The sequence below is a fragment of the Trachypithecus francoisi genome, unplaced genomic scaffold, assembly GCF_009764315.1.
Source record: "Trachypithecus francoisi isolate TF-2019V2 unplaced genomic scaffold, Tfra_2.0 Lachesis_group14, whole genome shotgun sequence".
Lineage (NCBI taxonomy): Eukaryota > Metazoa > Chordata > Mammalia > Primates > Cercopithecidae > Trachypithecus > Trachypithecus francoisi.
In genome coordinates, this window is record NW_022681459.1 from 49,242,728 (window position 1) to 49,269,240 (window position 26,513).

Below are 26,513 nucleotides of genomic sequence, written 5' to 3' on the forward strand. Positions count from 1 at the left end.
TTAACAAGAGAAAAGCATACAAATGTATTTTATAAAAGTTTTCCCTGACATGGAAACCTTCAGAAATGAAAACCCAAAGAAACAAGGAGATCTGTGTTTTTATGGACAGTGTGCAGAATTATGATTGGTGGACCAAAAGGTATGATCTGGAGGGGCACGGTAGCTCACACCTGTAAGCACAGCACTTTGGGAGGCCAAGGAGGGTGGATCACCTGAGGTCAGGAGTTGGAGACCAGCCTGACCAATATGGTGAAACACCATCTCTACTAAAAATACAAAAAGTGGCCGGGTGCGGTGGCTCACACCTATAATCCCAGCATTTTGGGAGGCCGAGGCAGGCGGATCACGAGGTCAGGAGTTTGAGACTAGCCTGGCCAACGTAGTGAAACCCCATCTCTACTAAAAATACAAAAATTCGCCAGCTGTGGTGGCACGTGCCTGTAGTACCAGCTACTCAGGAGGCTGAGGCAGGAGAATCACTTGAACCCAGGAGGTAGAGGTTGTGGTGAGCCAAGATCATGCCACTGCACTCCAGCCTGGGCAACAGAGCGAGACTCTGTTTCAAAAAAATAATAAAATTAAAAATAAAAAAAAATAATAAAAGGCTGGGCACGGTGGCTCATGCCTAATCCCAGCACTTTAGGAGGCCTAGGTGGGTGGATTACGAGGTCAGGAGTTCAAGACCAACCTGGCCAACATGGTGAAACCCCATCTCTACTAGAAGTACAAAATTTAGCCAGGTGTGGTGGCGCACCCCTGTAATCCCAGCTACTTGGAAGGCTGAGGCAGGAGCACTGCTTGAGCCCAGGAGGCAGAGGTTGCAGTGAGCCGAGATCATGCCACTGCACTCCAGCCTGGCCGACAGAGCGAGACTCTGTCTCAAAATAATAATAATAGTACAAAAATTAGCCAGGCATAGTGGTGTGCACCTGTAGTCTCAGTTGTTCAGGAGGCTGAGACAGCAGAATTGCTTGAACCCAAGAGGCGGAGGTTGTGGTGAGCTGAGATTGTGCCACTGCACTCCAGCCTGGGTGACAGAGCAAGACTCCATCTCAAAAAAAAAAAAAAAAGTATGATCTAATAGTAATAAATGAGGGAGGGCGTGGATTTAGCAAGGCCTGTTTGCTCAGATTCTTCTTGGTGTTCCTGTGTGACATTCCTCCCCATCTGGGTATAGGGCAGGACACCTCTCACATGAGGGTCTTCAGGGGAGAAGGAGGGGAGAGGTCACAGACTGACCTTTCTGGCGGCCTGCTTCAGAGAAGAAGGATGAGGGGAAGATGAGAGTGGCCTTCCTGCTTCTGCAGTTTTTTGCATTTCTAAGGTGCCATATCTTGGGGTAGCATTTCCTGTACCCCGTCAGTGGCTAGTAGAAAAACCTAAAATTCTGTGTGTGGCTTGTATTATATTTCTTTTAGACACTGCTGCTCTAGAAGTAGCATGGCCTGAGGACAGAGCAGAGATGGTGGACTCAGAATCTCAGCTCCCTGAGAGACCTCTGGCAAGCTCCCTAACTTTTCAGAGCCTCAGTTTCCTCCTCTGTAGAAATGAGGCAGATTCAGGGAGGTGGCACACGGTAGTTCTTCAGTCAAACCAGCACTACTGAAGAGTGCCCTCTGCTCAGGCTGGAGGCAGGCAGCCCACCTGCCCCTTCTCTCACCTCCTTCCTCCAGCCTGGAACACCTTCTTCTTCCTAGATAGCCTTCCACCCTGCTCCCAGGAAGCCCTGCCTGACTGTGCTTTCACTCACTGTCACTGTCATCCGTTCCCAGGGTCTGAAGAGCTACTCAGGGCCAACCCTGCACTGGAGACAGGAAGCCGGGCACCTGGATGAGCCTCTGACCCAGAGCCCTGGAGCCCACAGGCTCATCTGAGAACTAGACACTCAGTCACTCCAGCTCCACGGGCAGGCACCTGCACAGAGGTAAGGAGAGGCCCCCGTCCTCTGGGAGGTTGAAGAGTCCAACACCCTTCCCCTGAGTGCCTCTGAGCTTCCCAGCACCTGTGGGCACAGGCTGGCCCTTAGTCCTCTCAGCCCAGGTGACCAGGTCATACCACACGCTCACAGGGAGACAGGCTGCCAACCACAAATAACTTCGCAAATAATGATTCCATTCTGGCGGTGGTGTGTGCTGGGAAGAAAAAGAACAGGATGCTCTGAGAATGTGTGACAGGGAACCTCGCCCGACCTGGGGCCCTGGGGAGTTTTCCTGAGGAGAGGATGTTTGGCGGGGGGGCCTGAGGGAGGTGTCTTATCTAGAAGAAGTTTGGGGAGGGGCGCATTCTGGGTGGGGAGACACTGAAGCTGGGGCAGGCCACACAGGGCAGGAGCCCCAGGAAGCATTCCAGTCTTGGTGCTGTAGAAAGAGAGGAAAAGGCTCCAAGCAGGGGTAGCTTGCCTTATTAAACAATCACTCTGGTTGCCATGTACAACCAAGAGGGACCAGGTGGTACAGGGCAGAAGGGAAGTGGCTGATCCCTCAGGGAAGCTCTGGCAGTGTCTCGGGAGATGATGGGGACCCGGAGCAGTGTCGATGGAGAGAAATGCTGGGTTTCCAGTGTGGTCTGGATGTAGGATCAGCAGCACTGGGTGTAGGAAAGAGGGAACTCAGGAAATGCCTAGGCTAGGGCCAAGCCAGGTGCACTCAGTGGGGTGTTGTTTTCTGAGATGAGGGAGGTTGGTGGGGAGGTTAGGTTTGGGAGAACAATTTTTCAGCCAGGCCTGGACTTGCTGGAGGCAGAAGGAGCCATGGCCTAAATGCTGCCCAAGCAGCCCCTGCTTCAGGGAGGTGTTAGTGCGAGGAGGTACTTCCTGCTACTGAGAAATTCACCAAGGACAAGGGGGCCCTGCTGGCAGGTGGAGAGGGGCTGGAGCTGAGCATCCGCATAGCTGCCTGACTCCCAGCAGAACGCTGGATCTGAAACAAGCTGCCAACTCACACCCCAGCCCTGCTGGAGGGTGACAAGCCACAGGAGGGACCAGGGCAGTGTCTTGCTTCTCCACTTTCTGAGTCAAGGGTCACAGAATGTTCAGATCACCACCTCAGATGTCCACAGGTGGCAGAAGATGGACCAAAAGCATTCTGTGTGGGCCACAGGGGAACTGGGGAAGAACGGGAGCCAGGCACCCACACAAGACAAGAATGGGCTTCGCTGTGGTTACTGCTAATAATATTATTCATAATAATAATAGTTAATATTGGTTGAGAACTTTTACTGGTGCCTTGCATTGGACCAAGCGCCTTACTCATGATCCCTTTAACGCCTTCACAACAACCTAGCCTGCTTGGAGACAATGTCCCCATCTTATAACTGGGCCTCAGTGACTTCCCTGAGGCCAGGAAGGGGCAGGACTAGGATTCTCTGCATAAAAACGTAATAGCAGTCCTGGTGTTCAATAGATCAGTAGGGTGGTTAGTTTACACTGATCTATTGTACATTTCAAAATAGCTAAAAGAAAATAAATAGAATGTTTCTCTTTTTTTTTTTTTTTTTTTGTAAGACAGAGTCTCGCCCTGTCACCCAGGCAGGAGGGCAATGGCGCAATCTCGGCTCACTGCAGCCTCCACCTCTGGGTTCAAGCAGTTCTCCTGTCTCATCCTCCCAAGTATCTGGGATTACAGGTACCCGCCATCATGCCCAGCTAATTTTTGTATTTTTGTAGAGATGGGGTTTCACCATGTTGGCCAGGCTTGAACTCCTGACTTCAGGTGATCCGCCTCGGCCTCCCAAAGTGCTGGGATTACAGATGTGAGCCATTGTGCCTGGCCTCAAATATTTCTTAGCATAAAAAAAAGGCTGGGTGTGGTGGTTCTCACCTATAACCCCAGCACTTTGAGAGGCCAAGCCTTTCAGAGAGGACTACTTGAACCCAGGAGTTTGAGACCAGCCTGGGCAACACAGTGAGATCCCATCTTTACAAAAAATTTTTTAAATTGCCAGCTCAAGATGTTACCCCACAAAAATAATAAATAATTAGCTAGGTATCGTGGCACATACCTGTAGTCCCAGCTACTTGGCAGGCTGAGGCAGGAGAATCACTTAAGTCCAGGAGGTTGAAACTACAGTGAGCTGTGAGGGCGCCACTACACTCCAGCCTGGGTGACAGAGGCCATGCCTCAAAAAACAAAACAAAAGGAAAAAAGAAAAGACAAATTTAAGGTGATGGATATTCAAAGTACACTGATTTGATCTTTACAAATTATATATGTATTAAATAATCCTGAAACTATGTACCTTGAAACTATGGACATCTATTATGCATCAGTAAAAACAAAAATTGTTTTAAATATATATATAATGGGATTGAGTGTGGTGGCTCACGCCTGTAATCCCAGCACTTTTGGAGGCCAAGGTGGGTGAATCACTTGAGGTCAGAAGAACATCCTGGCCAACATGAAGAAACCCTGTCTCTACTCAAACTACAAAAATTAGCCAGGCATGGTGGCAGGCACGTGTAATCCCAGCTACTCAGGAGGTTGAGGCAGGATAATCGCTTGAACCCAGGAGGCAGAGACTGCAGTGAGCTCAGATCACGCCACTGTACTCCAGCCTGGGTGACAGTGCTAGATGCCATCTCAAAAAAAAAAAAAAAAAAACCAAAGACATACATATATAAACAGGTTCCCTGTCACCAGAGTAACGACAATAGGTCTCAATGCAAGTTTTCACATTTTCCTCTCTTGCACTTTAGAAGTCAAGTGCATTTTAAATTTTCTTTGCGATTCTTTTTCTTTTCCCTATTCAATCACTCAGTCATTATTTGCCAGTGAGCATCTACAATGGGCCAGGTCCCCAGCTGGCCACACTGGGGACACCACAGGGGCTAAGATGGCTTGGAGGGAAGGCCGTTCCGGCAGACAGCAGTCAGAGCTGAGATGGGGGAAGCCCAGAGGGAGTATCTAAGCCAGCATGGAGGGTGCTTAGGGAAGCCTTCTTGGAGGAGGTGATATCCAGGAACCCTGAAGGATGAGAGGAGTTAGCCATGTGATGGGAATTGGACAGGGGAGCATGATTCTGACAGAGAGGACAGATGGGTGAGGATTTAGAAACAAGTGCCTTGTGTGCATGAGCTGCTACTGGTAGCTCATGGTGGTAGGAGGGAAGACTATGAGGTAGAGGGGAGGGGACTAGAGAGAGGCGAGGTGAGGGATGTGTCCAGAGGTGGCTTTTCTTCCATAGGCCACAGGGAGTACCAAGGCATTGTGGCCAGCATGACATGGTCCAGTAGAGTTTGGTCCAAATCTCTGGAACTGAAATCTCTGGAGGCCTGCCCTGTGACCCAGCTAGAACCTGCTGCAGTGGTTTAGGCAGGATATGACAGTGGCCTGGTGGGCCCAACACTTCCCATCACGCTTCCCATCACGCTGTAGCTGTAACTCTCAGTTGTGTGTGCCCTGTTCAAGGGTTCACTCTGGGAGGAAACGATGAGAGGCATGTTCTTGTTCATAGCTGTATCCACCCAGCCTTGAGCAGGGGACCCGACATATGTAAGTCCTTAGGAAGGACTTGTGGAGTGATGGACTCTGCAGTATGTGCTCAGGGTAGCGGGACTGAGAGGCTGGTGAGGCCACCCAGAACCAGGTCCAAAAGGCCTTGTCACCTGGGGCCGGGAAACAGACTTCTCCCCAGGGTCTGGGGTGAACTTCTGGCCTAGTAGCCCCTGGGCAGATGAGGGTTTCAGGGAGTTTCCTCCAGCAGCAGCCACGTGACTTTGGCTGACAGGGCTCTTCTGTGCTCACCCCAGGAGCTGTGAGGATGGCGCACCTGCTGGGCAGCCAGGCCTGCATGGACAGCCTGCGCACAGACCTCACCGACCTGCAGGGTGCCATCGTAGACGTCTTCTCCCGCACCGGGCCTGTGCACTTCCCCTCCTGGAAGTTCCCTGACCGCATGGCCTGTGACCTCGACATGGTGTCCCTGCTGGAGCACTATGACCATGTTCCGGGTGACCCCGAGTTCACGCAGCTGTCCCATGCTGTGCTGCTGGAGCTGGTCATCGACAGGTGAGGGCCTTGACCAAGCCTGGTCACCTCAGGATGCCGGCACCTGCCCCTGAAACCAGTGGCAGCTACAGAAGCCCCTCCAGAGGCGGGGGTGATGTTGGAACAACAGTCACCATTGAGTACCCGTCGGGGCCACATCAGCTCAGGACTTTCAAAGTGGTCTTACCTTTTATCGTTTGTCTTGTGTTGTGTGCTGTGCTATCCTGTGTTAGGCTCTCCTAACCTGTCCACCTCAGGCAGTTGATTTCCACTCCATCGGTCTCTGTGGCACCACATCTGTGACCACGGTCTCTCAGCTGCTCCCAGCTGCCTCCTCAGGGTTTCTGTGTCGGGGACCCCATAGTTGCTTCTGAGAGTTTCCATCCCAGCCTCTCTTTCCTGTTGTCCTGTGGGTTGTGCTGTTCCCTCTGCATATCACAAGGCCAGACACGGGATGTGTTTTTCCAAATCCTGACCCGCTGGGAAGAGCCTCGTGGATTCTCCTGCAGCCCCATCACTTCTAAGCTATCATTAAAGTTAACATGGTTGACCGGGCACAATGGCTCATGCCTGTAATCAGCACTTTGGGAGGCCACAGCGGGTCATTACTTGAGGTCAGGAGTTCAAGACCAGCCTGGCCAACATAGTGAAACCGTGTCTCTACTAAAAATACAAAAATTAGCTGGGTGTGGTGGTGCGCTCCTGTATTTCCAGCTACTCAGGAGGCTGAGGCATGAGAATCACTTAAATCTGGGAGGCAGAGGTTGCAGTGAGCCAAGATCACGCCAATGCACTCCAGCCTTGGTAATGGAGTAAGACTGTTCCTCAAAAAAAAAAAAGTGAAAATAAAAATAAAGTTAACATGGTGTGCCGGGCACAGTGGCCGACACTTGTAATCCCAGCATTTTGGGAGGTTAATGGGAGAATCATTTGAGAGTTCAAGACCAGCCTAGGCAACATAAAGAGACCCCATCTGTACAAAAATATTTTTTAAATTAGCTGGGTGTGTTGGTGCATGCCTTTTTTTTTTTTCCCGGAGTTTCGCTCTTCTTGGAGTGCAGTGGTGTGATCTCAGCTCACTGCAACCTCTACCTCCCGGGTTCAAGAGATTCTCCTGCTTCAGCCTCCCAAGTAGCTGGGATTACAGGTACCCACTGCTACGCCCGGCACATCAACCTGTGGCTGTGGGCAGGCTCTTCCCCTTTCTGGGTCTCAGCTCTGTCATCTGTCAGGTGGAGGCTCTGGGCCACTGAATGTAAGGCAGCCGTTCACCCAGAACTTTTCAAGGACTCAGGATACAACTGAGGCAGGCCAGGCCTGGCTTCACAGAGCTCCCTGGTCCAGTGGAGAAGAGCCAGGCAGAAGTGCCACCCAGGAGATGCAGAAGAGGCTCCCAAGCTGAGGTTGTGGCCAGGGAGGGCTTCCTGGAGGAAGTAGCCCCTGGGTTAGGTTTGAAGCTGGCCCAGCAGAGCATATTCTGAGACTCTCCAAGCCCTTGATGTCTGGGCCAGTTCCCCAGAGCCAGAGCTGCAGTTGTATGGTCTGAGGGTGTGTTGGCACCAGCCTGAGCCCCAGCAACCTAGCATCTCTGCCCGCAGGCTCCTGCTGCTGCTTCAAAGCTGCATGAGCTACTTGGAGAACCTTGGCTCCGAGCAGAAGATGCCCCCCGCACGGGCTACGGGGCCCTGCATGTCCGTGGGGCTCACGGTGCGGCGCTTCTGGGATAGTCTGCTGAAGCTAGGCACGCTCCACCAGCAGCCACTCCCCCAGGTGGGTCCCAGCCTCTGTCTCCCCACTGAAGGCCCACTGTGGTGGCCTTCACAGCTCGCCCCAGCTCTGGCTTCCTAGCCTACCTACCAGTGTGTGCACCACAGCCTTCACTGGCTCCCACCGCCCTCCCAGTCAAGCCCCACACAGTGTGGCGGTTAAGAACACAGGCCTTGGGGGTCATGCCTTGCTCCCTGGCTCTGACACCCCTGTGGGACTTTGGAAAAATCTTGCCTACTCTGAACCTCAGTTTCTTCATCTGTACAATGGAGATCACATGAGCCCCGTTTGTTATGGGCTATCCCATAATCCACACAACCACCCGCTGGGGAAGGACCACTGTCACCGTGATGGGGAGGAAACTAAAACTGAGAGTGGTTATGGTGACATAAGAGCAGGCACGTCCACTAATCGAGAGCCCAGTAACCAGCAGCTGTGATGTCACCATCACCCAACACCATGCGTACAATCACATCAAGCCTGGAGCTCGGGGTGTGGGCCACAGAGAGGAGACCTGGGTGTGGTAACTTGAGTCAGAGTAAAAGAGGGAGAAAGTTCTCTCTTATTCACGTCAGTGTCAGAGAACATCTGAGGGTCTGCGTGTCAGACAAGGCTGTCACACTGTCACAGAACACCCCCAGAGAACCAGTCACCTCCCTCTCTACTTTCTCCCTCACCTGCTTTCCCTTGTCTTTTTCTGAACACAGAAAGGGGCAAACCAAAGAGAGACTCCCACCTCCAAGCCCACCAAGGGCGATCCAGCCAGGAGCCCTGAATGTCTGCCTGCCAAGTTCATCAAGCCCTCCTCCCCAGTGCCAGGCTTGCCCCAGACCTGCCAAGAGCCAGAGAGCATCCCTGTCAGAGCCTCCCTGCAGTTCCCAGCCACGACCACCAAGAACACCAGGAGTGTCTACTCCCAGACCATTGAGACGGCCCTGGTGCCCTGTGACGCATGCGCCAGCGTCCAGGGAAACCTGCAGAAGGTGGGCAAGGCGGTCATCAGCCTGTGTCAGAGCCAGAACTTGCCCTCATCCTTAGGCCAGTTCCAGCAACTGGTACAGGACAGCATGGGGCTCAGGCCACTGCCGGCTGCCACAGTGGGCCGCTGGGCAGCAGAGCAGAGGAAAGACCTGAAGCGCCTCAGTAAGCATGTGGAGGCCCTCAGGGCCCAGCTGGAGGAGGCCGAGGGGCAGAAGGATGGCCTAAGGAAGCAGGCGGGCAAGCTGGAGCAGGCGCTGAAACAGGAGCAGGGGGCGTGGCGGCGACAGGCAGAGGAGGATGAGCAGTGCCTGTCCGAGTGGGAGCGCGACAAACAGCAGCTGCTCACAGGTCTGTGCCCCAGAGGCCAGACGCCTGGTGCCAGGGTCTCTGCCACAGCCTTTGCATGGATGTTTGTGAGACAGGACTTCCAGGGCAAGTGGTTTGTGTGGAAGAACCCAGGCTGGGACACAGGCAAGAGGCAGGGAAGGGAGGGCAGCAAGGAAGGGTGTGTTCATCCGGTGGTGACACTGTGATCTCAGTCCCGCTGGGGCTGGGAGCTGGGCTGGGACACTTGCCCAGACTCATCCCTCAGTCAGGGAGGGAGCTGAGGTATGTATCCACTTACACTGTCAGTCATTGAGGGCTACTTCCAGAAAGTTATTCCCCTGGCACTTCCAGCCAAGCAGAGCAGCCTCTCTGGTTTTGGCAAAAGCCATTAGAGACGCAGTTCCTGGCATCAGAAGTTGGCCAGTGCTCACTGACGGGAGGCCTGAGGGATTTGCCCTTTTTGAGCCTCACAGTTGCCTCCATGGATGACATCAAGGCCCAGAGAGGTGCAGACACATGGCAGCCAGCACATGAGAAGGAGGGTGGACAAGGGCCCAGCTGCCTCCACCAACCTCCCCAGAGCTCCTCCCATGACCGCAGGTGGCCTCTCTGCAGGCAATAGGCTGCCTCCACTCCATGAGGCACACTGGGCATGAAGGCCGCTGGCCAGCTCCATGGGACCCTCTGAAGGGCCTCTCTCTTGGCTGCCATAGAAACAAATGACCTAAAGACAAAGATGGCCACCCTGGAGAGAGAACTGAAACAGCAGCAGGAGTTCACGCAGGCTATGGGTAAGGAACCCCGTCATAGGCCCCGATGCCACATCTCAAGCCAGGGGTGTGGCTGGACGAGCATCGTCCATCTCTGTTCCCTGAGCATCCAGAGCGAAGACGAAGGGTACCAGCCACAGGAGGGTGGGCCTGACCAACCACACTGTTGGGTGATGACCAAACTGGGGTGCCGCCTCCTACCCAGAAAGCACCTTCTATTTTCCAAACCCACCTCAGGCAGGGTCTAGAGCCCCATTGTGTTCCTGAGGACTCTGAGGCCCGGAGATGGGATATGAGCTCCCATCCTGGGTCTGAGGTAGTACAGCGCTCCCCTGCCCTACCATCCCATGTCTACTCAATGCTGCAGAGGCAAAGGCCCAGCAGCTGCAGGAGGAAGGCGAGCGCAGGGCGGCAGCGGAGAGGCAGGTGCAGCAGCTGGAGGAGCAGGTGCAGCTGCTGGTGGGTCGGCTGGAGGGCGCTGGCCAGCAGATCTGCTGGGCCAGCACGGAGCTGGATAAGGAGAAGGCCCGTGTCGACAGCATGGTCCGCCACCAGGAGGTGAGGCCGGGGCCCTTGCCAGCCTGGGCACCTGCAATGTAGGCTGCAGGGAGAGAGGGCTCCACTGTCAGGGAATCAGGGCTCATCTGTATTGGACACCTGCTCCCTGAGATACCTCCAGGTGTGGGGGTTGACTCACCTTTACAGAGAGTCTGCCCTGAGCCAGGCACTGGGGGAACAGTGATCCAGGGACAGATACTGCCCAGTGAGGCCTCACTCTGGAGGAGTGCCCTACAAGCAAAGATGAACAGGTGTGCCACACTCTCCTGCCAGATGGCTAAGGGGTGCAGGGAGGGATGGCCACATCTGCCATGGGAATCCTGAATGGCTTCTAGGAGGAGGTGGCCTTTGAGCTGGATGCCCGTGACAGGCAATTAGCCCATCAGCCAGTGGAAGGATAGGGTGGGCAGAGGGTGAGCCAGGGCCCACAGCTGTGCTCTGGGCAATGGGGCCTCACAGGAGTCCTCAGAAATGTGGTTGAGGGAGTAGGTGATCTGTTGCCCAGTGAAAGGGGCAGGTCTGGGGGCTATCCTGGCTGGGTCCACCCTCAAAAGCTCAGCAAGGAGCCAGGAGTTCAGTTGAGAGTTCCCAGGGTCAGACATGGGCCCAGGGTAGGGGAAGCCTTTCTACCCCAAGTGGGTGCTGTTCTCTGCCTTGTAAACTGTCACAGCCACCATGCATCAGGTGTCTGCTGTGACCCAGGCTTCAGGAGCCACAGACTCTGATGCTTACTCCTCACTACAGCAACAGGAGGTAGATACTCTTGTCACCCCCATTTTACGAATGAGGAAACTGAGGCTTATTGAGGTTAAGGAAGTTGCCCAGGGCTACATAGCTAGTGAGAGATGGAGCCAGGACTCCGAGCAGTCCAGCGTTAGTTCTTCCTGCTTTCCATTCAGTGGGTGTTAGGAAATGTGGGCTTCAGTGACATGGGATTATGTGACACTGGAGACCCGAGGAGAAGAAAAACTTAGTTCCCAGAATTCCTCTCCAAGTGGGGTCTGCGTGTGACTGGAAGGAAGTGGGGGTGAGACCCCCAGAGTCAGCCAACTGAGTTCCAAGGGCCAGGGTCTTCAAGCCGGGGTCCTACCCCTGACCAGGTCTGGTGTGCATCTGCCTGCTGCCAGCTTCCCCCAACCCCTGCCCTTCCATGTGTGTGACCAATGTTCCCTAGACACAGACACACGCCCCGGGGGGTAGCAGCAGGGGGTAGCAGATGCTGTAGCCTCCTTAGTTCCACATGGCTGGGCCTAGCCCTGTAGGTCTCACAGCCTCCCTGCGTCTCTGTTCCTGCTCAGTCTCTGCAGGCCAAGCAGCGAGCCCTGCTAAAGCAGCTGGACAGCCTGGACCAGGAACGTGAGGAGCTGCGGGGCAGCCTGGATGAGGCTGAGGCCCAGCGGGTCCGCGTGGAGGAGCAGCTGCAGAGCGAGCGGGAGCAGGGGCAATGCCAGCTCAGGGCCCAGCAGGTGAGGGTGGGGGGTCTTCCTTTTTGCTGGAGAAGTCTCTGGCCAACTGAGTGCCTGCAGGCCTGTCCCGTGTCTTGTCTGGGGGTAAGGATGGTGCCCCAGGGGTGCTTAGTGCCATGTGGCTCACTCAGGAGCCAGGCCTGAGCCTCCCCCTGCCCCAGGAGCTGCTGCAGAGCCTGCAGAGGGAGAAGCAAGGCCTGGAACAGGCGACTACGGACCTGCGGCTAACCATCCTGGAGCTAGAACGGGAGCTGGTGGAGCTGAGGGAGCGGGAGCGGCTGCTGGTGGCCTTCCCAGACCTGCACCAGCCCACCAAGACCCAGATCCAGATCCATGGTAGGGGACTGGGGATGGTGCCAAGGGTATGCTGGGGCTCAGGGCCGGCAGTTGAGGGCTCATGGGCAGGAGGCTGGGGACTGCAGCTCCCTAGCGTGCAGCAAGGGTGTTAAAGCCGGGCGGCCAGCAATGCAGCCCCTGTGGACCCACCACAGCACACAAGCGCTTCATGCGTCATCCACTCTGCATAGAGAGGGATGTGAAAGCCCAACAGTGATGTGACTGCCTCTAGTCACAACAGCCAAACCCAGACACAGGTCTGGTTGTCCCCACAGCCCATGCTCTTTACCACATCACATGCTAATTCTTGCTTGACTTCTCTGTGTCCCCCTTCTTGGTTCTTGGAATGGGTCCCCAAACCACACCATGGGACTAGTCCCACTGTACTGGACCCCTTGGCACAGGAGTGCTAGGTACCCGTCTTGGCACAGGATTGGATATCAGGTGACCTGGATTTTCCCAGCCTCTCCAGACCCCTAAAGCGCTGGGGCAAATCCATTTGCAGAGCTGGCAGGAAGATCTGCAGTTAGCTGCTCGTGAGACATCATCCAGGCCCTTCTGTCCCCTTCTCAACCACCCTGTGAGGCAGGTCATAGCCCCTTTTTACAAAGCAGGAAACTGAACCATAAGGGGCAGCAACTCCCCCAGGCTCATGGAGCCAGAAGGAAGCATCCATCACAAAAGCAGGGGAAGAGCAGTCTTGCCATTCCCACGCTTGAGCTGGCTGGGTGACCTTGGACAGCTCACTTTGGCTCTAGCCTGTCCAAAACAGGGGGCCTTGTCAGAGAGATTCACTCTCCTCTCCTGCTTATTTGCTAAGTCTTTTTGTTTTGTTTTGTTTTGTTTTTTGAGATGGAGTCTCACTCTGTCGCCAGGCTGGAGTGCAGTGGCGCATTCTCAGCTCACTGCAACCTCCGCCTCCTGGGTTCAAGTGATTCTCCTGCCTCAGCCTCCTGTGTAGCTGGGACTATAGGCGCCTGCCACCACGCCCCAGCTAATGTTTGTATTTTTTAGTAGAGACGGGGTTTCACCATGTTGGCCAGGATGGTCTCAATCTCTTGACCTCGTGATCCACCCACGTCGGCCTCCCAAAATGCTGGGATTACAGGCGTGAGCCACCATGCCCGGCCTTGCTAAGTCTTTTGAGAGCTCTAGGTCCCACCCAGCTCTCAAATTTTATAATATTATGGTCATCTTCCCAGCAGGTGAGGGGAGAGGGAAGGGGGAATAAGGCCTCTGGAGAGGGAAGATGAGCTGGGAGGCCTGGTGCACTACACAGCTCCCTTGCGCCTGCCGGGCCACCCACCCAAGCTGGTGTGCCTCCCTTCTAAGGTCCTGTCCCATTGGGCACAGGAGGCAGATCCAGCAGCGTGGAATCCCAGATAACATGTCCCACAGACTCTGGCAACGTCACAGATCACATGGAGAGGCAAGTGCAGGCCAACGACATCCGCATCCAGGTCCTACAGGAGGAGAACGGGCGGCTCCAATCAATGCTGTCCAAAATCCGGGAAGTGGCCCAGCAGGGTGGCCTCAAGGTGAGCCTGAGAGGGCGGCCTGGAGACCAGGAGGAAGCCTCTGCCCGGGGAACTTGTGGAGAGCCCACCTCATCACATGAGGCCTTAGGCTGTGCTTTTGTGAAACATTTTTCACATTTCCCTGAAGGCGTGAGGATGTTACGGATCCAGTGCCTTCCAGTCCCATATCCCGGCTATAGCCATTCATGCCTTCAGGTGCAACAGGAAGTCTTGTCGGGTGGGGCGTGGCGGCTCACGCCTGTAATCCCAACAATTTGAGAGGCAGGCAGATCACTCGAACCCAGGAGTTTGAGACCAGCCTGGACAATGTAAGACCCTGTTCTACAAAAAAAAAAAAAAAAAAAAAGAAGCCATGTCAGAAAGAAACCTCCCCATAATTGCTGCCTGCCCGAGGCTCTGCAGCTGAGAATAGGCCCTGGAAGGCTTCCTAGGCACCGCCCCTAGGTTGAAGGGCGCTTGGATATGCGCCTGGCCCTTCCCTCCCCATCCCTGGCTACGACACCTCTCTGTACAGTGGGGAGGGGACTCCTGAACCCTTCTAAGACTGGCTTTTTTTTTTTTTTTTTTGGTAGCTGATCCCACAGGACCGGCTCTGGTCCCCTTCTAGCAAGGGAACCCAGGGAGCAACACAGCCAGTCCAGGCTCAGAGCACATCCCCAGGGTGAGTGAGGCTTTACCGGAGGTGGGGCAGGTGGGTGGAGCGTCCCCCGCACTCACAGGGGATCTTGGATCTGGTTTTCCTTCAGGCCCTTGGGGAGACAGCACCTTCTTGGCAGCAGGACGGGCAGGACCCTGCTGGGCCAGCCCTGCGCATCCCCACCTGGGCAGCCCTGCGCATCCCCACCTCGGCAGCCCTGCACCCAGCCCAGCAAGTCCTTGCTGGAGGGTGTGACCCACTTGGACATCTGCACCCAGAACCCCATCAAGGCCTTGGTCAGGCTGAGGAAGAGACTGTCACCTGGCCGGGGACAGGCCAGCTCTGCACGCCGGCCCCAGGAGCGGCCCATGTAGCCTGTGGCAGTGCTGAGGGTGGATGGCAGGTGGCTGGCAGCCCACCCGCCATAATAAAGCCCCAGCCATTGGCCCACAGCAGTCTTGGCCTCACAGTATGACTGAGCCAAGGAAAGAGCCCTTCCTTCCCTGTCCTGGGCAGGGGCCACTGAGTCCCCAGCCATGCAGTTCAGTCAGTCAGCAGAGTCCTGGCACTATGGGCCCTCAGTAAAAGGGGCCTTCCTGCTTCCCTCCCGACAGAGGCTGTGGGATAGGAGAGTACACCCAGGGCAGAGGAAGCTCTTGGGACCTGGGCTAGGTGAAGGGCCGTCTTTCCCCAGAGCAAGGGACGAGGGGTGAACCTGGGCTCAGTGGTTTGCACTGACTCAGAAGGGGGTCAGGTGGGAGTGGACAGAGGAAGGGCCGGTGAGGACATCTGACGCAGGCAGCAGGCAGCAACACCTTCAGCCTCACCCTGGTTCTGGACCTGTGCTGGGCACATTAAGGACCCAAGAGGTCAGGCCTCCTTTCACTGCGGAACTCCTTGCCTTTAGGAAATGGTGACCGTCATGAAGGTTTCTCTAAATCCTGGAGGTCATAGCCCCAGGAGGCCACTGAAGGCAGGACAAGGCCTCCCCCAAGTAGAGGACACCCTGCCAGCCCTGGCTTTCCCATCCCTGTCCCTTGGGGGTCTCTTCAGCCCAGAATGCCATGCGGCCAAGACCCTGGGGTTTTCCTCACGAAGCCACCAGCCTGCCCTTAGCCACTTCACCTGTGAAGGAGTCTCCAAAAACTTGCTGAGGCCTCAGGGTACACGCTCCCAGATGCCTGAAGCATTTTCCCTTGGTGAAGAGGCTCTCAGAACACTTCAGTTCAGAGAGAAGGGTCAAGAGGGGCCATGTATATGGCTGAGCTACCACAGCCTTGGTCAGCCCAACTTCCTGCTTCTGAGGGGCCCGGGAGATCCTGAGGGAGGCTGGGGTGCCCCAGGCACACCCCTCTCAGGGGAGCACCAGCCCTCAGCACCCTGAGCCAGGAGGCCTGTGCCCAAGTCCAGGGGCAGGACCTCACCAACTCCGCAGCCATGTATTCATTAGCTCCCAGTTCTAGAGGTCACAAGTCCAGGTTCTGTGTGGCTGGGTTTTTTTGCTCGGGGTCCCAGAGGGCTGAAATTGAGGCATCTACCAGATTGCGTTCCTTCTGCCGGTTCTGGAGAAGAACTGGCTTCCGAGCTCCACTTGGCAGAATTCTGATCCTTGCAGCCATGGGACTGAGGTCCCCATGTCCTCGCTGGCTGGCTGTAAGCCAGGTCCTCTCTCAGCTCCTAGAGGCTGCCCACTTTCCTTATCATGGGGCTCCCTCCCTCCATCTTCAAGTCAGCAACAGAGGATTTCTCATGCACTGAATCCCCCACATGCTTCAAATTCCTGACTTCCTCCTCTTCTACCAGCAGAAAACTACTTTGAATAGGCTCATGTGGTTAGGGCAAGGCTCACTCAAATACTTTCCCTATCTTCAGGTCAGCTTGCCATAAGACAACCCTACCATGGGCGTAAAATCCCTCCAAGAAGCTGGGTGCAGTGGCTCATGTCTGTAATATTACCCGGCACTTTCGGAGGCCGAGGCAGGTGGATCACCTGAGGTCGAGAGTTGGAGACCAGCCTGACCAACATGGAGAAACCCCATCCCTACTAAAAATACAAAATTAGCTGGGCATGGTGGCACATGCCTGTAATCCCAGCTACTTGGGAGGCTGAGGCAGGAGAATCGCTTGAACCCGGGAGGTGGAGGTTGCAGTGAGCCGAGATCGTGTCACTGCACTCTAGCCTTGGCAACAGGAGCGAAACTCCATCTCAAAAAATAAAATAAATAAATAAAATCCCTCTGAGTCACAGTTCCAGAGATTTTTTTTTTTTTTTTTTTTGAGACGGAGTCTCGCTCTGTCGCCCAAACTGGAGTGCAGTGGCTGGATCTCAGCTCACTGCAAGCTCCGCCTTTCGGGTTCATGCCATTCTCCTGTCTCAGCCTCCCAAGTAGCTGGGACTATAGGCGCTCGCCACCTCGCCCGGCTAGTTTTTTGTATTTTTTTTTTTTTTTTTTTAGTAGAGATGGGGTTTCACCGTGTTTGCCAGGATGGTCTCGATCTCCTGACCTTGTGATCTGCCCGTCTTGGCCTCCCAAAGTGCTGGGATTACAGGCTTGAGCCACCGCGCCCGGCCCAGAGATTATATTAATGCAAGGCATGTTCATGGCGGGTGGCAGTGGGACATCTTGGGGGCCATCTCAGAATTCCCTCTACCACAGGCAGTAGAACCTAAGATAACTTTTTAAAATCTTAAAACACCCATACACATTTTACATTTATGTTAAAATATAGCCACGTTTATTTTACTATTAAACCTTCCCTACCCCAACTCTTAAAAAAAAAAAAAAATGGATGCCCCTGGATGAGGCACTACATTGATCCTGTGGCTTCAAGTATCCCGGTCGGCAACACAAAGCCGCAGCCAAGGAGTCCAGAACAGGACGGTTTCTAAGGCCTCTGGTCCTAGCCGGGCCCAGGAAGGGAGCCAGGCTGGACAGGCAGTGGGACCCATGGCTCCCAAGGACCAAGGGCAACAGGCAGACAGCCTTGACCAAGACGTATCCTGAAAGACAGTCAGGCCAGGGTATCCCAAGGCCAGAGAGCTCCTCCCTCAACCCACCCCCCAATAAATAAGCACAAAACCTGGCCACTGTAGTCTCAGCCTCCAGGGATTCCCAGACAGGCCACAGGGAGCTCCCAGAACCCTGGGAACAGCTACACTGGCCCCATATTCTTCCCTGTTGACCTGGGAGCTGCCTGTGAGGAGGGCAGACTCACGTCACAGGATTGCAGAGAAGGTCCCAAAGTGACCTCTTCCTTGACTGACAGGTCCCAGCCCTAGATCCTCAGCCTGTAGCTGTGGAGTCCCCCTTCCCAGTATGGACACAGTGGGTCCCTCATCCTTCCTCCCACCCACTGGACTTGCTGTCCTGTCTATCCTGCTGTCCCATCCTGTCCTGTTCTGGGAGCCCAGGCTGAGGACCGGGGAGCAGGCAAGAAGGGTTCATCCCCACGTGCAGAGTCCAGCTGGGCAGCTAATCATCAGAGTAGCGGTTCCCTGCAAGGGAGAGGAAGAAGAACAGGGAGGGAGGCATCAGGTGAGGAGCAGGCAGAGTAGGCCAAGGGCCCCTGCCTCTGGTGCTCACCCAGGACGTTGAATTTGCACAGTGGGCAGGTCTGCTGGAGCATCAGCCAGGGGTCCACACAGTCTCGGTGAAACTCGTGCTTACAGGGCAGCACCCGGAGCCACTACAGGGGCAGGAGAGGAAGATCTCAGGCCACCAAAGCAGGACTCCATGTGGGGGTGTCTGGTCCCATGCCCCTCGCCTCAGCTGGGGAACTGAAACCTCACCGCCTCCCCCACCCCACTGAAATTCTGCTCTGTAGCCCCTGGGGGCTGAAGGAGAAAGGCCTAGTGGGGGTGGTTCCAAGGTCCTGGGAGTAAGGTGGGAGGCATCACAGGTGAGCTGATGGCTAGTCTCTACCCGGGGCACTAGCCTGCTTGTTGCAGAAGTAGTCCAGGCACACAGCACAGGTCTCAACACCCGGCTCCGGGAGGCCCTGTGCCGCCCTGCTCAGCCGGCAGCGCCGTGTCTTGAGGGATGCCAGTCTCCGCACCACGCGGCGCTTAAACAGGTCCACCTGTGGGGAGAGGACAGGCACAGTCTTGCAGGCCCAAGGGCTGAGGGCTCTGGGGCTCCCTGGGGCTGGCTCTCACCTGGCCTCCGAGCTCCCGCTGGCTCTGCCGCGACGCCTGCCGCTGGGCCTGGACCACGAGGCCTGTGCACAGGAGCATGGCCACCAGTAGGATGGCATTCCACAGCTGTTGCAGGGGCTTCTGGGGAGGGAAGCAGTCATCAGGGACACGGGGTTGCCCCCACATGCCTCCCTTAGGAACATCTACCCCCAGGAACGCCAGGGAGCAGGCAGGTGAGGTGTGCTGATGGCCTCTGTGTCCCTGCAGTCCCCAGCTTCCTCTTCCGAAGGCTCCGTCCCTCCCACTGTGTGCTTCTCAGGATCACTCACTCTGCCCTACACGTTTTCCCATCCAGCTTCAAGAAGAGCCACATCCATTCCCAGCCCAGGGCTCTCTGGGCAACAAACCTGATGTTTTGCACACACAGAAGCTTCTATCTGGTAGCCTCAGAGACTCCCCAAACCAGCACCCAGCAACCCAGCACCCACCCTGGGACCTGCTCACTCTCCTGCACTTCCTTCTGGTCGGCTTTCTCAGGCCCTGCCATCACCCACTCACCCATCCAGCCTGAATGTTCACACCCCCCAGGACGGGAGGGAGCCAGCCCCCAAGGCCTGTTGCTTTGTTCTCCTGGGTTGGGGGGTGGTCTCTCATGCGCTTCTTGCCACCCATTTCCCACCCACAGCCAGAGGGTTCTCCCCTGCACACCAGGCCCCGCAACTCCCCTGCCTGAGCTCCTTCCCTGTAGTGCCACTTGCCTCCTCTCAGTGTCCTGTGCTCCTGGCTTCCTCCCGTGTCTGTGCCTCTCCATACTGTTCCCTGTCTTGGGAACCCTCTTCCACCTTATCCCTTTTCTCAGCTACTGCCTCCACCGCATCTTGCTCTAGAAGCTTCCTGACCTCTTATGGCCAGGTGAATGCGCCCCCCCCCCGACCTCCTGCTGCCCCGCCCTCCTCACACCTGCTCTACCCAGCGTTCTCTTGCAACTGCCCTTGGGGCTCTGTGTGCTCCCATCCGTGGAACGTAACCATAGCTGATGTGGCCACCACTCTAACCCAGTACCTCCCATCATCTTTGTGGCATGAGTGAATCTGGAAAGGAAACATGACTGAGAGAACACTTAAAAGCCTGGGGGCCCCAGGCCTCTGGGCAGCCTCAGAGTGACTGAAGGAACCACAAGGATCTTGACTCAACTCGCCCCAGATGTGGTGTGGCTGCTGGGCTCTGACTACTCAACAGCTGGCTCAGGAGATGGTGCAGCGGAGTAAGCAAAACACAGCACGCTCCCTCAGGTGCGCCTCTGCACAGGGTCTGTGGATATCTTAGGACTAATACACACATTCACTTCAAAGCTCTCTGCAGCTGAGTGCTGCTCTGCCATCGTGTTCTTCCCTGACCGATGCTGAAGTTCATCTACTATCAGTGGGGAAGAGGGGCTGAGAAATGACCTGATGTGAAGAGGTCACAGCTCTAGACAAGCCTGGGTGCTGCTAGTGCCACAAGCCATTGCTCTGCTCAGAGTGGAGGTGCTCTGGGGGCCCTCACTGGGAAGTGTCGGTGAGCCCCAACTCCCCTCTCCATCCTGCCGTCTTCTCTCCTCCAGCTGCAGCTGGGCAGTGCCACCTGTTCTAGGAAGCTGGCCCCAAGCCCCACGCTGAGTGCCTTTACCATGCCCTAGAGGGTCCCACCAGCTCTGTGCTCACCCCAGCAGTGACAGCATGTCTCTGGCCTATCTCCTCTCTAGACTAGGCCCCCATGAGCCCAGGACTGGAGCAGCCCAGTTGGCCAACACCTGCTGGGGGCTGTATACCAGGAGACTGGGGCATCATTGCGTGACAGAGAAGTAACTCAAGAAATGCTTGTGGGCCGGCCGCGGTGGCTCACAGGCCTGTAATCCCAGCACTGTGGGAGGCCAAAGCGGGCAGATCACCTGAGGTCGAGAGTTCAAGACCAGCCTGACCAACATGGAGAAACCCCGTCTCTACTAGAAAGACAAAAAATTAGCTGGTGTGTGGTGGCACAGGCCTGTAGTCCCAGCTACTTGGGAGGCTGAGGTAGGAGAGTCGCTTGAACCCGGGAGGCGGAGGTTGCAGTGAGCCAAGATCACACCATTGCACTCCAGCCTGGGCAGCAAGAGTGAAATGCTGTCTCAAAAAAAAAAAAAAAAAGGCTTGTAGACAGAATACCCTTGAATGCCCTTGATGCCAAGTGTTGGAAATCCAGGGACAATAAAATACAGCCCTGGCTGTCAGGAGACAAAGTGACACTCCTGAGCCCCATGCCAGGACTGAGTGGCCATTATGGCGTAAGTTCTCCAGGGCAGAGCCTGCTCTAAAACTCTATGGCTCAGAGCAGCCAGCTGGCTGGGCTGAAGGTATGGCCAGCCTGAAGCTCCGCTGCAGGCCAGAGACCCAGCCTCCCCAGGCTCGCTGCATCCTAGGGAGCCCTATGTGCCCCAGGTTCAGTGCATCTTGGGGAATGTACCTTGTAGAGCCCCAGGTGACGATGGAGGGCAGGAAGAGCATTAAGAACAGTTCATTAGCCAGGGATGGTGGCTCACGCCTGTAATCTCAGTACTTTGGGAGGCCAAGGTGGGCAGATTGCCTAAGCTCAGGAGTTTGAGACCAGCCTGGGCGACACAGCGAAACCCCATCTCTACAAAAAATACAAAAATTAGCTAGACATGGTGGCATGTGCCTGTAGTTCCAGCTACTTAGGGGGCTGAGGTGGGAGGGTCACTTGAGCCCAGGAGGTCGAGGCTGCAGTGAGCCAAGATCATGTCACTGCTGTTCATCAGACCTTCCTGATACATGGGTGTTGCTGCTCTGGACTCCGAGAGGCTGGAGGGATGGTGACTGGGCCCTGGGGTCAGGACTGAGAGCCCAATGCCCATCAGGCCAGCCACTGAGATGCCTACTCCAGCCACCCGTCAGACATCTCAGTGGCCATGGCCACCCAATAATTGGGCTGGGACCACCTTGACCTCGGCCTGCAGCCTGGCCAAGGCTGCTCAGCTCTGCCCTCTGGAGTAGCCAGACTGACCTGCAGACTGCGCACAGCTCCACCCCAGGCCTCTCACCAATGCCTGACCTGTCCAGAGGCCTGTGTGGGCTACCCGTGACAGGGATACACAGAATACCATCCCTGTTCACAAATGAAGAACACGAGGCCAGAGAGGAGAAACTCCCAGCCTGAGATCAGTCAGCTCATGTTTCCGAACCAGGATTTGATCCCAAGATTGCCCCACTGGAAGTTGCCCTGCACAGCCCACGGTGGTCAACACCTGTTGGAGGCTGTACACTAGGAGACCGGGAGGTGACTGCCCAGCAGTCCAGGGACTCAAGAAATGCTTGTGGACAGAATACCCTTGAATGCCCCGATGCCAAGCGCTGGAAATCCAGAGACGATAAAACACAGTCCTGGCTGTCAGGAGACAAAGTGACGCACCCCCATCACATGCGGGATGGGCTGTCCCAAGAAGCCCAGGAACAGCCTGACCATGCCTTGCTGTGATACAAGAGGGAGAGAGGGGACTTCAAGCTGGGCTGTGAGGGAGGCTTTCCAAAGAATGGTGGCAGGATGAGTTGTGAAGGTTCTAGCTAGACTAGGACGTGCGGACACAGAGAGAAAAGGTGTCCACGTCTACAGCCAGGCGTAGACAAGGCCCAGAGGCAGAAGGCCAGGGCATGTGTAGTCATTGGTACAGGGTGGCCAGAGCATAGCAAAAAGGACTAGAAAAACAGAGTGAGTGAGTGATGCAGAGAGCTGTGAAAGCCACGCGAAGGGGTCTGAATTTCATTCTACAGACAGTAAAATAAGGCTTCCCAATGCCTGCAGAACGTGAGGACAGCAGCTAACACTGACTGCACGTGACCTGGCCCAGGCACCCCACTGAGCACCCACCTGCACCATGTCTCTGAACACTCACAGCACTCCTGTGGGGTGGGAGAGGCCGTCCTTGCCACCAAGGTGGGGAGAAGCCACAGGATTTGCAAGACAAGGCCATGTGTGTGGCCCCATGAGCCTCCTTTCCCTAGGCCCCGTGTAATCTGCTAGCACCCACCTGCTCCTGGGCACGACTGCCTCCCAGGCAGACCAAGTCCTGCCATCCTCCATAGCCATCCTTGGAGAGGCCACAGGTGGTCCATAAGGTCAGCTTCCACTCAATATTGGCAGACAGTGACTCTCCGCTGGTGATCTCAGCCGTGGCCTGGGTCCTCCTGGGAGGGCCAGATGGAAGGACTCTTGGAAAGAGAGGCCCAGACCCACCCAATCCCAGTTCTGCAGGAAAAGGGTACCTACGACTATCGCCCCTGTTGGCCTTCCACTTTACCCCAGGCCTTTTCCCTCTATTGGTTTTTCCAGTTTTCACACCAGCCAGGCCAGGGAAGCCTGCAAGCCCAGGGAGTCCACCTTCCTCCTTGCTGGGGCCAGTCCCCTCTGCCCACAGAGCCACCTCCTTGCTCCAAGCTCCAGGCTCTGGCACCTCCTTCCCATCCCCTCACCCAGTTTTCAGCCTGGGAAAGGGCAGTCTTTTTTGTTTGTCTTTTTGTTTTTGAGACAGGGTCTCCCTTTGTCAGCCAGGCTGGAGTGCAGTGGCACAGTCACATTTCACTGCAGCCTCTACCCCCAGGGCTCAAGTGATCCTCCCACTTCAGCCTCCTGATTAGCTAGGACTACAGGCATGTGCCACCACACTCAGCTAAATTTTGTATTTTTTCTGTAGAGACTGAGTCTTGCCATGTTGCCCCGGCTGGTCTCAAACTCCTGGACTCAAGTAATACTCCTTCCTCGGCTTACCAAAGTGCTGGGATTACAGGCATAAGACACCATTCCCAGCCAAAAGGACAGTCTTAAAGCTAACAGTTGGCCAGGCGCGGTGGCTCACGCCTGTAATCCCAGCACTTTGGGAGGCCGAGACAGGCAGATCAGGAGGTCAGCAGATCGAGACCATCCTGGCTAACACGGTGAAACCCTGTCTCTACTAAAAATATAAACAAATTAGCCAGGCGTCATGGTGGGCACCTGTAGTCCCAGCTACTTGGAAGGCTGAGGCAGGAGAATGGCGTGAACCCAGGAGGCAGAGCTTGCAGTGAGCCAAGATTGCGCCACTGCACTCCAGCCTGGGCAACAGAGCGAGACTTCATCTAAAAAAAAAAAAAAAAAAAAAAAAAAAAAAAAGAGCTAACAGTTAGGCCGGGCCCTACCAGGCCCAGTCACAGCAGCAGCAGGGGCAGCAGCAGCAGCAGTAGCTGCTCACGCCTGTAATCCCAGCACTTTGGGAGGCCGAGGTAGGTGGACCTGAGGTCAGGTGTCTAAGACCAGCCTGGTCAACATGGTGAAACCCTGTCCCTACTAAAAATACAAAAAATGAGTTGGGTGTGGTGACACATGACTGTGATCCTAGCTACTTGGGAGGCTAAGGCAGGAGAATCACTTGAACCTGGAAAGCAGAGGTTCCAGTGAGCCGAGATTGCACCATTGCACTCCAGCCTGGGCAACAAGAGTGATACTCCATCTCAAAAAAAAAGGCTAACAGGTAAGACCCTGGTCCCAAGCCCCCTCAGCCCATGGGAGAGCCAGGGGCTCTCTGTACCGAGGGTCAGTCCTTTGAAGTCTAAATGCCAACTCACTGCAGCAGTGCATCCAACAGCTTGGTGACATTGGAGGAATAATGGAGGACGATCACTGGCCTAAGCAGAAGCTGGGATATGTCCAGCTGCAGGGAGACAAGGAAGTCAGCAGACCTGGGTCTCCCTTTCCCCAGCTTGCTTACCCTCACGGCCTGGTCTGATTTACCTCTCGGACCACGTTGTGGTTCAGGATGAGGAGAAGCAGGGCAGAGGCTCCCAGGAAGAGGGCCCGCCGCATCTGCAGAGGGATAGAAGGCAAGAAGCTAACATATACCCTGCCTGCACACCTGTCTCACCACCTGCAGCCCCAGCTGCTCTTAGTTCCTGGCCCTGCAGTGAACAAAACTCTGGACAGACTTGCCGTAAGCTCCTTGAAGTCAAAGGTGGAAACTGCTTCCTTCCTGCTGCTTCCCTTCCAGATGCGCTGTGCCTTCCCCGGTCCTAGCAGGGCAGTCCCCACAGTGGCTGCTAGCAGCAGCTCCCCCATCCCATACTCTCAGAGCCTGGTCAAGCTTCCCAACCTCTCACTGGCCTCTTCTCACCTCCCTGCTTCGAAGCCGTACTGACTCCATTCTTCACACTGGGGTGCTCTGACCCACCCAGGCCTAGGGCTTCTCTGCAAGCTCTTAAGGGCCCATCTAAGGAGGGCCTGGCTCTAGCAGATGCCTTGGAATCCCTTCCTCCAGCCCCTCCCCCCTAGACATCTCCTGCACCTGCTGGACCTGGGCCTTGGGATAGGCCTGCGGGCCACTGCCCTTATTCTCCTGGTGGAACTGGGCCGCCTGCTCCTTGCCCACGTATGCCACTGCAATCCAGCCTTCCACCGGCGCCTCCTGCTCGGCATCGACGATGTCCATCTATGTGGCAAGGGGCCATGAGCAGAGGGAGGCAGGGTGTTGGGGAGGAGGGAGCCGGGGTCATCACAGTGGATGCAAGGCCAGAGTTCAGAGAGCATCTGGCTCTCAGGTTTGGGAAGCCTGAATGCTGGGAGCCTGGGGAGGGGCGCTGGACTGTCAGGGCTTAGTGGAGGATGAACATCGCTTCTGGGTGCGGGGTCTCTAGGGAGGGTTGGGAGAGGGGTTTAGTGAAGCGGCCAGATGACTCAGCAGCGCTCACCAGCAGCAGGCGACCGCCCAGCAGGGGCGCCGGGTCGGCTTCGGAGGCGATCCTGACGCCCTCCAGGACCAGAGCGTCCTGGCGCGGCAGTCTCACGTCCACCCGCACGGCGCGGGCTCCGCCCCGCCCCGCCCCGCCCCGGCCGCCGGCTCGCTGCCGTCCGCCGCGGCTCCGGGCCCCGCCAGGCCCAGCCACAGCGGCAGCAGGGGCAGCAGCAGCAGCAGCGGCGACGGGGACGGCGGAGGCGGCGGCGATCTCAGCGCGGGGCGAGCGGCGGGGCCCATGGCCGGACCCGACGAGCGGGCGCAACAGTGGGGCCGGGGGTCCCGGGCACGGGGGGATTAGAGGTAGAGAGGCCGCTGCCGGAAGGGGCGGGGCGCCGGGAGGGGCGGGGCCGCGGCCGGACGGGGAGGGGCACCAGGAGGAACGGGGTGGGCGCTGGGCGTCTCCCGCGCCCAGACTTGGCCGCGGGCGCCCCCTGGTGGCCGCAGAGAGCTTAGGCGCTGGCGGCCGAGGGTGCTGGAGAGGGGCGGAACCGGGGTCGCAGCAGGAAGGCGGGAAGTCAGAGAGAGGAGGTTCTCGCAGCCAGGGGGGTGCTCCGGCAGCGGATGCGTCGGCGGGGCAGACAGGAAAATAGTTGAAAAGGGCGACCTGGGGGAGCAGAGACACGATCAGAGCCCGAGAAGGGCAGGAGCAAGGGATGTCCAAGGGACCTGGTGGCAGGCCCTTACTCTGCGGCAGCCCCACTGACCCACGGGGTGGCCAGGGCCAAGTCACGTCCCTCTCTTCCCCGGTCCTCCCTGTCTCGACCCCACTAAACAACAGGAGGCAGAGAACCAGAGACTGGCAAGGGAAGCCGACGGGAGAGATGGAGGGGCAGGGGAAAGGGGCTGGGGGGCAAGGCAAGATGAAGCAGGCAGGGACCCAGTGCCTCAGTGGGACCGAGAGGCTGGGTCACTTCCCTCATCTGTGAAATGGGCACCATAGGCCGGGCGTGGTGGCTAACGCCTGTAATCCCAACACTTTGGGAGGCCGAGGTAGGCAGATCACCTGAGGTCGGGAGTTTGAGACCAGCCTGACCAACATGGAGAAACCCCCATCTCTACTAAAAATACAAAATTAGCCGGTTGTGGTGGTGCATGCCTCTAATCCCAGCTATTCATAAGGCTGAAGCAAGAGAATCGCTTGAACCCAGGAGGCGGAGTTGCCGGCCATTGAACTCCAGCCTGGGCAACAAGAGTGAAACTCCGTCTCAACATACATAC

General features: G+C 56.2%; 2 protein-coding genes across 5 annotated transcripts in view; one reads left to right on the forward strand and one right to left on the reverse strand.

The window, feature by feature from the left end:
* Positions 1-16,410, forward strand: part of CCDC157 (coiled-coil domain containing 157) — a 20,062-nt gene extending 3,652 nt beyond the window's left edge. For 2 of the 4 annotated variants that reach the window (XM_033233214.1, XM_033233213.1), the window contains exons 2-12: positions 1,773-1,924; positions 5,747-6,005; positions 7,583-7,754; positions 8,459-9,080; positions 9,773-9,850; positions 10,197-10,387; positions 11,686-11,853; positions 12,015-12,189; positions 13,522-13,727; positions 14,300-14,388; positions 14,474-16,410. In XM_033233214.1, coding sequence (XP_033089105.1) covers positions 5,758-6,005; positions 7,583-7,754; positions 8,459-9,080; positions 9,773-9,850; positions 10,197-10,387; positions 11,686-11,853; positions 12,015-12,189; positions 13,522-13,727; positions 14,300-14,388; positions 14,474-14,738 — 2,214 coding nt within the window. In that variant the 5' untranslated portion in view covers positions 1,773-1,924; positions 5,747-5,757 and the 3' untranslated portion in view covers positions 14,739-16,410. The remainder of the gene's footprint in view (positions 1-1,772; positions 1,925-5,746; positions 6,006-7,582; positions 7,755-8,458; positions 9,081-9,772; positions 9,851-10,196; positions 10,388-11,685; positions 11,854-12,014; positions 12,190-13,521; positions 13,728-14,299; positions 14,389-14,473) is intronic. The other 2 variants (XM_033233215.1, XM_033233216.1) reach the window with 2 other exon arrangements.
* A 665-nt stretch (positions 16,411-17,075) lies between these two features.
* On the reverse strand, positions 17,076-25,642 carry RNF215 (ring finger protein 215). The gene is given in 10 exon segments (XM_033233217.1): positions 17,076-17,860; positions 17,949-18,051; positions 18,301-18,444; positions 18,521-18,640; positions 22,563-22,719; positions 24,133-24,218; positions 24,299-24,370; positions 24,846-24,989; positions 25,249-25,383; positions 25,386-25,642. Coding segments are annotated over 10 exon segments (1,131 nt in total). The 5' UTR covers positions 25,533-25,642; the 3' UTR covers positions 17,076-17,837.
* Between the last annotated feature and the right edge of the window lie 871 nt (positions 25,643-26,513).